This window comes from Stenella coeruleoalba (genome assembly GCF_951394435.1).
Source record: "Stenella coeruleoalba genome assembly, chromosome: 19".
Taxonomy (NCBI): domain Eukaryota; kingdom Metazoa; phylum Chordata; class Mammalia; order Artiodactyla; family Delphinidae; genus Stenella; species Stenella coeruleoalba.
This window is the reverse complement of record NC_137165.1, coordinates 8345037-8357897: the sequence shown is the minus strand read 5'-3', so window position 1 is coordinate 8357897 and position 12861 is coordinate 8345037. Positions and strand designations below refer to the sequence as shown.

Below are 12861 nucleotides of genomic sequence, written 5' to 3'. Positions count from 1 at the left end.
TTCTCCCCATTCCACAGATGGGGAAATTGAAACAGAGACAAATAACGATTCAAGGTCAAATAGCTAGTAAGTAAAGGAATGAGCACTTGAACTCAGACCATCTGGCTCTAGAGCTCATGCCCTCAGTCATGACCACAGGCTGCCCCACTGTAACCCCAGAGGGAGGGACACCCAAAGTCTGCTTCCCAGGGCAACACACTCCACAACTGAAAAGCAGAGGAACTCTGAAAGAATCCAAGAGCTTGTTCTTTGAAGAAAAAAAAGATACACACATACACACACACACCTGGGAAAGCTAATTGAGAAAGAGAAAACAAAGAGACAATATTAGGAATGATAAACATCCCATATGACATTTATCTGTATAAAGAAAGTCTGAACCCTCTGTATCATACACAGTTTTCTAGGGAAATAAAAATGACTCAAAAGGCTCTAGAAGAGTTAGAAAAACTGCTTATATTAGTAACCAGTGAGGAAACAGAGAAAGCCATCAGGTAACTGGCTCTTAAAAAGTGGTATCTGGCTCAGATGGTTCCTTTGATAAGTTCTCTCAAACCTACAGAGTGAAGCAAGTTTTTATGTTACTTAGCACAGAGTTTACTGTCCCAAAGAATAGAGAAAAAAGAAAAGATTCTCTGAAAAAGCCAGCCTACCCTTGGTACCAAAAATCGAATGAGGATAGTTTAAAAAAATAGGGCAAGCACTTCACATCCACTGGGATAGCTACTAAAAAAAGAAATACAACAGAAGGGACTTCCCTGGTGGCGAAGTGATTAAGAATCTGCCTGCTAGGGACTTCCCTGGTGGTGCAGTGGCTAAGAATCCGCCTGCCAATGCAGGGCACACGGGTTCGAGCCCTGGTCCGTGGAGATCCCACATGCTGCGGAGCAACTAAGCCCGTGTGTCACAACTGCTGAGCCTGCGCTCTAGAGCCTGCGAGTCACAACTACTGAGCCCACGTGCCACAACTACTGAAGCCTGCACGCCTAGAGCCCGGCTCCACAATGAGAAGCCACGGCAATGAGAAGCCCGCGCACCGCAACGAAGAGTAGCCCCCGCTCGCCGCAACTAGAGAAAGCCCGTGTGCAGCAACGAAGACCCCACGCAGCCATAAATAAATTAATAAATAAATAAATTTATTACCAAAAAAAAAGAAAGAAAATAGATCAGTGGTTGTAAGGGTTTGGGATAGGGAGAGGGGGTGACTACAGAGGGGCAACAGGGAACTTTTGGGGTGACGGATTTGCTCTGTACCCTGTGGTAAAATCGATATATGTGTTAAAACTCATTGAACTGCATAGCAGTAAGAGTCAATTTTACTGTATGTAAATATAGAAAATAAAAAGCTATTAAACAAAGAAAGAAACCCACATCTGAATTGGTAACTGGGATCCCGTGCTTGGGTACTTAGTAGGCTTTGACCAAATTCTAGAATTTACCAAGAAAAAGGCATGTTTGTTCAATGGTGCTCTCACAGCTTTAAAACACCAGATCACTGACACACAAGGCACAGCTACCTCTTGAGAAACATCCGAGGAGCTGGAGTGGAAAATAATTGACGTATTTTAATATATACCCTTTTTTTTTTTTACCAGTTTAATTTTTTTAAGCTTGTGCATGTTTTATATACTCTAAATGCAAATAAGCCTCTATATCTAATTACCAATTTATAGGAAATACGGAGATTACCAGGATGCAAAATCCAGCATTTGAGAAACTCTACAGGACGAACATTCTGTTTTCTTTAACAAATAAATTGCAGGGAAGATGGGGTGAAGGTGAGGAGGGGAGACGTAAAGTCAAAGGAAGGTGGGGGCTACAGATTAACAGGGTTTAAGAGACATTATCAACCAAGTGACTCTTATTTCAATCCTAATTCAAACTATTACAAAAAACTATGGGCTTTCCTGGTGGCACAGTGGTTGAGAGTCCGCCTGCCGATGCAGGGGACGCGGGTTCGTGCCCTGGTCCGGGAAGATCCCACATGCCGCGGAGCGGCTGGGCCCGTGAGCCATGGCCGCTGAGCCTGCGCGTCTGGAGCCTGTGCTCCGCAACGGGAGATGCCGCGACAGTGAGAGGCCAGCGTACCGCAAAAAAACCCAAAAAAACAAAAAAAAAAAAACTATGACATTCGAGGCAACTGGGAATTTGAACACCACAGAAATTTGGGTGGAGGGAGATAATAGTTTTGTAGCTCTGTTTGAAAAAAATAACAGCTGTTGTCTTTTCTTAAATTAAACATTCAATGTTGAGGTAACTAGATTCACACGCATCTGTAAGAAACAACACAGAGAGATCTCACGTGTGCGTTACCAGTTTCCCACTGTGGTAACACCTTCTGAAACTGCAGTGCAAGTATCATTACCAGGATATTGACATTGATACCTTTTTATTCAGATTTCCCTGGTGTGTATGTGTGTGAGTCCTTTATCTTTTAATGATACACACTAAACTATATAAAAAAAAGTGGTATCACTTACCCATAGGCACTGGTTTTCATTTTTAATACATTTCTACATCTGATGTCTTAATATGAAATAGGTTTGACTTTATTTTTATTATGTGGCAGAGGGCACACAAAAGAGAGAGATGACACGTATGTAAGTTGGGAAGCATGATGAAATAGACATCTGTGAGCTCATCACTCAAGGACACGGCCATTGAATTACACTGTGCGTGTAACTTATCATCTCAGGGAAAAAACAATAAAACTATTAAAATAATTGCTCTTCTCTTCCTCCCTGGGTCTCTGGGACTGCTGTACTGTAAGACTGACCATGCTGAGCTGTGGGCGTAACTTCTGGAGTCTGAGGAATCCGGCTCAAGTCCCAGCACCCCCATCCCCAGGGGGCCCACTGGGGGCCTCTCTGAGCTGCCGTCTCCTCCTCTCTTTGTGAGATGGACACCCAGAAGAACCAGCTAGAATATCAGACTATTTCATGATGACATTTGGATCAAGGGCTAGGCATGCAGGTCGGGGAACTAAAACTCCACTCAAGAGAGGAAGGTGTCAGGCATTCATGCTGTTTGTTCTCTCTAAAAACATGCAATGACATGTTTTGGTGGGCAAGACTTGACACTGAAATCTAAATGAACTATGAAACTTCAAACATGAAAGTTCGACTGTGAGTGGAAGACCTTGTGGGTGTTCCCAGTCTACACGGAGGAGGTGGAAAATGGCAACACAGTCAGAGCCACCGCCCAAGGTGGACAGGCAGTGGGAACAGGGCAGATCCCCAAATCCAGGGGTGGAGGGAGACAAAGAGAAGCTTCCCAAGTGGGAGCCCAGAAGTTGTGTTCTCAAGTCCCCCTCTATCGGTTGTGTGGTTGTGAAGAAGGATGGTAATAACCTCTGCTCCAACCCCACCGCCCCACCAGGTCCAAGCCACCATCATTTCTTGTGCAAATTACGGCAGTGCCCCCAGTGGGTCTCCCAGCTTCCACTCTTCCCCCTACAGCCTAGCCCCTGACTGAAGCCCTCCAATGACTTCCCTTAGACCTTATCATAAAGTCCACCCTCCTCACCCTGCCTAAATCTTGCCCGATCTGGCTTCTCTCCAGCTGCATCTCATCCCGTTCTCCCTCTGGCTCACCAGGATCTCACCTCATGGCTCTTTGTGTTCCTCTAACTTGCCAAGCTCAGTCCTACCTCAGGGCCTTTGCACACCTCTGCCCGGAACACCTTTCTCCCAAGCCTTCCTCACAGCCAGCTCCTTCTCAACACTCAGGTCTCATTTGAAATGTCACCTCCGTAGAGAGGCCTTCCCTTGAGCAGTCTTTCTAAAATAGCTTTCCCAGTCATGCTCTCGCACACTCTTTTATTTTATTCATAGCTTTCATCAGGATCAGAATTTTCCCATGTAATGATCAGTTTTCTGGGCTCTTCATTAGAATGTGAGCTCCACAAACAGTGGGTTCCAGTGTCTCTTATTCACTGCAGCACGCCCAGTGTCTAAGGCCGTTATCGGCACCCAGGAGACAGTGAATAAATATTTTGGAGAAATAGTTGAAGTCACATGTCCAGTGAATGATGAATCAGGGCTAGAGCTCAGATCTCAGCCTGGGGTGCCCAGTCATGGCCCCCTCCCTTCCCTTCGTACCCATTCTTCCCCTGCTCCAAACCTCACAGAGCACCCTCTGCCCGAGGAAGATAAAGTACACACACAGTTAAACTTTTGTCGGGGAGGAATCAGCTAATAATGACCATTGAGCAGACTTAAAGGAAAAGAAACCACAAAGATACAGATTAAAAGAGAAGCGTAGGTCGGGTCGGGGGAGGGATAAATTAGGAGGCTTGGGATTAACATATACACACTATTATGTATAAAATAGATAACCAACAAGGAGCTACTGCATAGCACAGGGAACTATACTCAATATTACATAATAACCTATAAGGGAAAAGAATCTGAAAAAGAATATACGTAGCTGAATTGCTGTGTTGTACACCTGAAACTTACACGACATTGTAAACCAAGTACACTTCAATAAAAAAAAAAGAGAAGTAGGGACTTCCCTGGTGGTCCAGTGGTTAAGACTCTGCACTCCCAATGCAGGGGGCCCGGGTTCGGTCTGGGATGATGTTTAATGGAAAGCAAAATTCTAAGAAGTTTGAACAATCGCTGTCAGAAAGCCTCCTTCATTCTTCTATTCATTCATTCGCTCACTTATTCACTCATCAACCATGTATTCGGTGCCTGTATGCATTTGTGCAGGTCCTGGGTATATGCTGTGTCACCCCCTTGTTCCTCTGCAGGGGACCTCTGTAATCTATTTCCTGTCCTTTGGGGCTGCTGACCACACCAGTATGGGGCAGAGCCCTCAGGGGTCAAGCCTGCACCAGACAGGAAATGGAAACAGGCAGAACCCAGGTCATTCTGGCAAAACGCAGCAACATCTCAGTTGTCTCACTTCAGGATGATGTGAATTTCTCAGGAAATAAACCTTGCCCTTTTAAGCACCCAAACTTGCCTCTGAGGTTTCCTCGATGAATCTCATGGGAGTTGACTGCACGTACCTCACAGTAACACAGTGAAGATTTCAGGGGCTGCTGGTAGGTGAAGGAAGCCTCCATCCTACGCTGAAAGGCTCCTACTTTCTCAGGTATGAATCCCGTTTCAGCAGTGGGGACTGCACCTCGCACAAAGTGGGTGGACGGGGCTGCCGTCTGGCCCACCGCCTCACTGGCCCTCCCAGCCAGGAAGGGCGAGGCTCCGTAATCCATCCAAAAGGGTGCTTGCTGTCATCTGTCTGTTCAGCGGGGATGCCTCTCTTAAACTGGAACAAAGGCTCCTCTGTGCGGGTGGCTGCCCTGTTGCTGTCTCTGCTCTTTCACCAGACTGCCAATTTGCTGAACGCTGGGGAGCCAGATAAACACATGGCATTGTCTTGTATGTAAAATAGGGAGACAAAGCCCGAGAAACTGGTCTATGAAAAAAGAGCATGGAACTCCCATGCTCTTGGACCATCTATTTGGGCTGCTCCGAGGCCCTCTGGCTCTCTTCCTAGCTCCTGGCAGTGTTTCGAGGGACTGAGATTGCTGAGTAAATCAAACAGCATCTATGGAACACTGTTCACGTGGCAGAAAGTGCGCCAGGCCTGAACGTTTAGAGGTAAATAAATGAGACACAGTCCTTGCCCTCAGGAGCTGGGGGCCTTCCAGCCCATGACTTCTCACTGACTGCAGTGTGGCCCTACTCGCCACGTTCTCGGCCCACGGTTGGCACACTGGTGTCCATGCCCACGGCAAGCTTGATGACACACGTGTTACACGGAAACCAAGGGTAGTCATCAGTTAGCCATTAATAAATACTGCCTTTGCTGATCAGGCTTGCTTTAATTATTTTTACAAAAACTTGCGTGTCCTCCAAGTGTCATGAAGGCTGAACGATAAGACGTTTGCCTAAGTGGTTTTTTAGGAACTCAAAGCTGTGTCCAGTTTGAGTTTGAGCCCATTAAGACTGGTTGAGACCCTCCATCTGGGCAGGCGCAAATGTCCACTTGGTGCCCATTTGGCGTCAGGGGCCCAATACCTCCACCCTCAGAACACGCTAACGGCACCATTTTCTGAGCATGCGTCCTATGAAGAAGCCTGTAGCTTAGCTGCACCTGCACAGAACGATGATTACCTCACCTTTTCTTATCCCCATCACCTTTCCCCATGCTCCACACGCCTCATCTTTATCTCGTAAGTACCCCTCGCCCCCTCGCCGTCAGGAAGGCAGATCTGAGAGTTGTTCTCCGGTCTCCTCGATTGGCTGCCTCACAAATAAACCCTTTGTCTGTTGCAAACCTCAGCATCTCAGCATTCGATTCACTGCGACTCGGGCAGACCAAACGTGTTTGGTAACATGTGCACGGGGAACCAGAGACTTGCTCTGCCTGGTACATTGTTAGAATTTACTGCCCACGCTAAAAAGTCTGCCCATGGGAAATGTCTGGAAGGTACACATGCTATACAGTGAAAAAGCAAGCATCCCCCTTCCCTAGAAGCAGCCACGGTTCTAGAAAATTTGACTCTGTAGCCCACATTTAAAAGTTAGATTTCACATAAAAATCAAGATTCTCAACTTTTACTTAGAAGGAATAACTGGAAGATCTGGAAACAATGGGCCCATAATTCCACGTGGCAGCAATCAGTGGGCTTGGACTGCAGCTGCCCCCCTGGAAGGGCCAGGCACCCGCCCCTCCTACTGCGTCCACCACTGTCAGCTGGTCTGTGGCATTGTTCATGCTTCCTGCTGGGCTCTTTGAGGCAGACAAGCTGGCAACCCACACGCTATATAGATCTTTCTTGATCTGTGACGGGGTTACACCCCAATAAACCCATTGTATGTTGAAAATATTGTAAGTCGAAAATGCACTGAACACACCTACCCTTACAGAACATCACAGCTTGGCCCTGCCTACCTTAAACCTGCTCAGAACCCTTCCATTAGCCTACAGTTGGGCAAAATCTAACACAAAGCCTACTTGATAATCAACGGTTGACTATCTCACGTAATGGATTGAATACTCTACTGAAAGTGAAAAACAGAATGATCGTCTGGGCGCAGAACGGCTGTAAGCGTATGAGTTGCTGATTCTTGTGATCACGTGGCTGGCTAGGAGTTGCCCTGCCCAGCATATCGAACCCCATATCGCTAGCCTGGGAAAAGATCAGAATTTGAAGTACGGTTTCTAGTGAATGCACGCTGCTTTCCCACCATCGTAAAGTCGAAAAGTCTTAAGTCAAACCATTGTAAGCTGGGGACTGTCCACTGTGGCCCAGGTCCCAGTTCTCAGAGAGGAGAGTTAATTGCAGACACGCCTGACGTGAGCTGGGCGTTGCAGTTGCTCCGAGATGCCATGTGAGTCACTCGACAAGCATTTACGGTCCGTAGCCCCTGACGCACTGCATCGTGAATGTCAAGCACTTGTACGAAGACAAGACAGGGTCCCTGTCCCCAAGCCGCTCTCAGGCTGGGGAACGGAATCAAGTCTGTTCAGCACGGTTGCTACGGCAACTGGCACAGGAAACAGAGATGATACTGATGCTGAAAACACTGGTGAAGAGGCAGCGGTCCCATGGGAAGGGGGTCCCAGACACAGCGGTAAGGACGCTGCTCTGCCACTTGTGTGGGGCATTGGTCCCCGGCTCCGTCTCGGATGACCGACTGTGGCTTTTGTGCTGCTAACCAGGCGAATGGCACGTCCAAGCTCAGCTCCCAAGCCCCTGCCCTCCCCCAGTTCCCCCAGTCATAGCGAGAATGCGACATCACAGGATAGAAACACACCAGCCTCTGCCACCAGTTGGGAAGATTCCCAGCAGCTGGTACAAGCAGCGCGGAAAGCGGCCAAGGGGCGAATCCCAGCCACCTGGGGGCAGCCCCACGGTCACGGCACTGCGGCCTCTCATACATCCCCCACCCCCATCCCTGGCCAGTGCTATTCGTTCCTTGTCTCATTTGCTCAATAGTGATTGAGCCTTATCTGTCCTACAGACTCAAGGCAGGAGAACCAGGTCTTCAACTGAAGATCATATAAGTGGATGGATTCATTCATTCACGCAACGAATATGTTTCGAGCCCCTTCTAAGTGTGAGACACTGTTCCAGTTCCTGGGGATGTGGCAATCAAGTAGGCAAAAACACCTGCTCTCATAAAGGTTGCACCCCTGAGGGTACGTAGTGAGGGTGGGAGTGGGGGAAGACAATAAATTCCATAATTAAGTTGTATATGAGATGCTGAGAAGTGCTATAGGAATACGGCTGAGAAGGGGATCGCGAGGTTCCAGCGTCGGGGGTGCGATGTTAAAAGGTCTCCCTAAGGAGGTGACATCTGAGTAGAAGCCTGCGGGAGGAAAGGAGCAAGCCAATGTCTGCAGGAAACATGTTCCATACGAAGGGAACAGCCACCCAAGCGCCGAGGAGGGAGGTGCCCGAGGGTTTTCAAGGGACAGTGCAGCTGGGGTGCAGTCGGCGAGGGGACAGTAGGAGGATGCTGGCAGACAGTCCTCCCGGGTTTGTGCCTGTCTGGTGAGCTTTTGTTCCAGATCATTTCTTCAAGAAGGTTTGTATCGTGAACAGCCTTGGAACAGACAGCAAGGATCTCCTCCAGGGCCAAGGGTGGATTTCTCTGCCGACCAGTATGATAGAGACGATGTCTCCCTCCAGGGCAAAGATGGCAGGTTTGCTCGCAGCCCACGGTGAACACTGGGGGTTTCCTTAGCTCAGGACTAAGCTCAGCCGTGACGCACAGCATGCACTGGGGGCCACCTCCCCGCTCTCCCAGGGGACTTGGGGGCAGGACGCTCACACTGCCTGTTGCACCGTGAGTGATAAACACCCGGGTCTGTGACTCTCGAATCTCGTGTTTTCTGCCAGCATCCCTAAAATTGTGGTACGCTAACCTGTGAGTCACAAGGAGGGTAAAATCTTAGACCCTTTCCAGCAGAGGGGCGAGACCAGAAACAAAGAATGAACGAGTGAATGAATGAATTGGGATTCAGAGGACGTTCCTCCTTAAACACAGAACATTAGCAATGAACGGTCCTCAGGGCGGGTGCGAACACATGGCCGTTCACTGCCTTGGGATAAAATGGGCCACAGGACCAGCCACAGAGCCACAGAGGCGGTTCTGTGACACGCAGCAGGAAGAAGCAGACGGGGCCCTGTTCGCAGCTGCGGCTGCCCATTCTCTCTGTGCAAGAGATCATGGGAAAGACTTCCCTGCTGGAGGAAGGGCTGCAGAGAGCAGGACTGAGGAGGCCTGGCTCCGGGTCAGTGTCTGGCCGTGAAGATCCCAGCTTCGGAAGATCCCCTGCCTGCCCCATGGCTGGGTCCCGGGCCAGACTCTTCAGACAGGAGAAGCCACCCCTTGGGAAGAAAGACACGGAGTTTCCCAGGACCATCTGGGTCCTCCTTCCCGCCTCCCTCCTGTCCTGCGCCCACCGCCCTGGCACAGAGAGAAGGGACCCCCCCCCCCCCACCGAACCACTCCCCTCTCCTCCCACACGCGTTGCCAGCCGGCCGCCCTGGCAACTGGGCCGACCCAGGGTATTGGGTCAGATGCCATTTCCAGGACTCTGAGTTCTTCTCTCTGTAGAGACAGACTTGCCAGACGACACACCCAGCTCTTTGGTTTAGAGCCTGTGATTAGTGGGGGGTGGAAATGCAGGGCTTGGGGTTCTGAGGGGGCCCCTGTCAACCCTCATCCCACGAGGCCCGCTGGGCTTTCCAGATTCCCGAGGGCCCTGCTCCCCAGCTGTCCCCTGAGGACCGGGCAGGCCCACTTCCTCGCTGAGTCTGCCTCTGGCTGGGAAGGAAACACCTGGATTCGAGAGGGCTGGTCGAGGGGGGAGGAGGAGAGCATTGTTCCTGGGGGTGGGGTGGGCGGGGGGAGCCTGGGAGGAATGTGACAGGGCCTGGATGCAGACCAGGAAGCCACGAGCCAGCCTGGCGTTCACATCCACCATGAGAGCCGAGGAGGTGACAGAGGAAAGTGGCAGAGTGGCCGGGCAGGTAGCATTTGGCGCTGGACTGCCCGGGTTCCAAGCCTCTCTGTTGCTATGGCAACATGTTGCTTAGAGCCCTTGTGCCTCAGTTTCCCTATCTTTAAAGGAGACCTAACATTAGCACCTACCTCATAAGATTACTGTGAGGACTCAATGAGATGACATTCAAAAGCCACTTACTTAGAGCTAAATAAAGAAACAGGCCAGGCCCACGCTGCTAAGTTCTCCACAAACCCCACGTTAGCAGCCAAACTGAATCTCTAGCTTTTCTTTCTCGCTGTTCACACCCACTCTCCTACTCTGGGTTTGCGCACTTTGCCCCCCTCACTGGGACGCCCGCTGCTCCATCTCTGCCCACAAGCCCTCTGTCTCCCTCAAGACCCAGGGTTTGCGCGGAGCCCTCCCTGACCCCACACCTGCGGGGCTCTCTCCACCTGCGCGCACACCTCGCCTCGCCAGCGGCCCCGGCGCCTGTTACTGCCTGTGTTAGTCACTCACAGCCATGTCTCAACCCCACACCAGCCGGGCAGCTTCTCAAGGATGGAGACACGGCTCTGGTTGGACTTTGGTGACGGCTGCACACGTAGAAGATGCTGGATCCGTGTGTGTGTGAGTGTGTGTGTGTGAGTGTGTGTGTGTGTGTGTGTGTGTGTGTGTGTGTGTGTGTGTGTGTGTAGAGAATGGCCAAGATCCGGGACAGAGGTGGACAGATGATGTCCCAGGAGGGGCACCGATGGGGACCCAGAAGATTCTCTCTGAGCCCTGTGCCTTGCTTACCCGCTCTGCACTTTGGCAAGTAAGTTGCCTCAGTCTCCTGACCTATAAACGGGCATTATAAACATACCCAGCCTTCCTCCAATTGCCCGTGAGAATCCAATGGGCTAATGAATGTATCCTATAGCACCAGGCGTCAATAATTAGTCCTGTTATTACTGGCATTTACAGGATTTGGAGAAGAAAGGAGGGGGTCTTCTCACAGGGTCCTGCGTCCTTTCTTCTTGTGAAGATGGATTGAATAATCTTTTTCTAATTTTTTTTTGGCCACACCTTGAGGCATGTGGGATCTTAGTTCCCTCACCAGGGATCGAACCCGTGCCGCTTGCATCGGAAGTGCGGAGTCCTAACCACTGGACAGCCCAGGTTGGATAATCTTAACTTGGCAGAATGGTCATAGTAGCCACCACATCTGGGCAACCCGTCTCAGAAAGGCTGCGCGTGTATTCACAAGCTCCAGGGGTGTCTTGCCCCTCACGGGCTCCCCTTCCAGCATCCCTCCTCCCGGACCCTCGATCTGCTCTGCTCAGGTCTGCCTCTCCCGGCTCCCTCCCTGGAGACCCCACCCCCAGCCAGCACCTACCTTGGCTCAGCTGCAGCTCGGCTGTCCACAGTCCTGCCCAGGGAGGCCTCCAGCCCGGGACCACCTGATGTCTTAGACGAGCCCTGACCGGTGTCTGCAGCCTCCAGACCTGCAGAGAAAAGCCCAGTGTCGCACAGGCCTGGCTCTGTCCCCTCCTCTTCCTTCCCCTTCCCCATGGCCCTCAAAGCTCCTCCCAGAGCACATCCTGCTGCGACGTTGCTTTCTAGAGAAGTGTCTGTGGTCAGCCACTGGCCACTGGAGGTTCTTTATTCTGACTGGGTGGGACGGTGGTACCTCCGTGGGCCCCCCGCTGGTGCTGCCTGGGCAGCAATGCAGGGAGCCCTGACTTCTTTCTCGAGCTCCAGACACACCAAGAACCACACCCCCACCCCCGACACCATCAGCCAGATGGCCCCAAGTTCTTCCGACTCAACAGGTGCAAAGCCAGTTCCTCATTTCACCTTCTAAACCCACCTCTCTGCTGCTCATCTCAGAATCAGAAACCTGGGTGTCATTCTTCACATCTCCCCCTCCCTCAACTGTTACACCTAAACAGCACCAAGTCTTGTCACTGTCTCATGAACTGTCCCATTTTTTTTTTCCATCCCCCATGGTGGTCATGAGGTCACCACTGTTTTTCCTCCTAAATTATTACAACTGCCTGATGTCTCCCTGCCTCCTCCGCCTCATAGCCAAAGGTCTCTTTCTGATAGTGAAACACAAGTCTGATCGCGTTACACCTTGTTACAACCTTCAATAGCTCCCTATTACCTTCAAGAGAATGGCCGAATTCCTTAGCATGACTTGCAAGGCCCTTCTTGATCTGGTCCTTCCTTGACCCCCAACCTCAGGCTTTATCCCCTTGCTCTGACGCCTTCCAGAACGACTGCAGTTCCTTAATGATCCAGGCCGTCTCCCACCTCCAGGCCTTCGCATGTGCAGTGAAGTTGGGATTCTCTTCCCAACCCTTCTCCTGGCTCACTCCTAACCATCCTTCCTTTGGTACAGAAGAGGCAAAAACAGGTCAGGAGGAAAAGTGGAGTACCATGGAAGCTGGGGGTGGGACAGTGTCAAGGACTTGATGGTCAACGGTGTCCAAGACTGCAGACAGGACACGGATGAACACCAAAAAGCATCTGCTGACCCTGATGATTAGGAGAGAGCAGTGCTGGGGAGCAGATCACCTCCACGGTGACATGTTTGCTAGTTTGTCATATTCTTTCTTTTTTTAATTTTTTTTGTGATACGCGGGCCTCTCGCTGCTGTGGCCTCTCCCGTTGTGGAGCACAGGCTCCAGACGCGCAGGCTCAGCGGCCATGGCTCATGGGCCCAGCCGCTCTGCGGCACGTGGGATCTTCCCGGACCAGGGCACGAACCCGTGTCCCCTGCATTGGCAGGTGGACTCTCAACCACTGCGCCACCAGGGAAGCCCCTGTCATAGTCTTTCTTTTTCCCATATTTTGAAGCCAAGCAATATTTTGGGGAATCTCCAACACATTTTTAGACCTTTG

At 50.7% G+C, this 12861-nt stretch overlaps 1 protein-coding gene across 1 annotated transcript in view; it reads right to left on the bottom strand.

Annotated features, from left to right (window-relative positions):
• Positions 1-12353, bottom strand: part of PIK3R6 (phosphoinositide-3-kinase regulatory subunit 6) — a 48572-nt gene extending 36219 nt beyond the window's left edge. Inside the window, exons 1-2 of the mRNA XM_079904987.1 lie at positions 12122-12353; positions 11351-11459 (exon numbers count right to left, since the gene is read on the bottom strand). Coding sequence (XP_079761113.1) covers positions 11351-11459; positions 12122-12286 — 274 coding nt within the window. The 5' untranslated portion in view covers positions 12287-12353. The remainder of the gene's footprint in view (positions 1-11350; positions 11460-12121) is intronic.
• Positions 12354-12861: the final 508 nt, after the last annotated feature.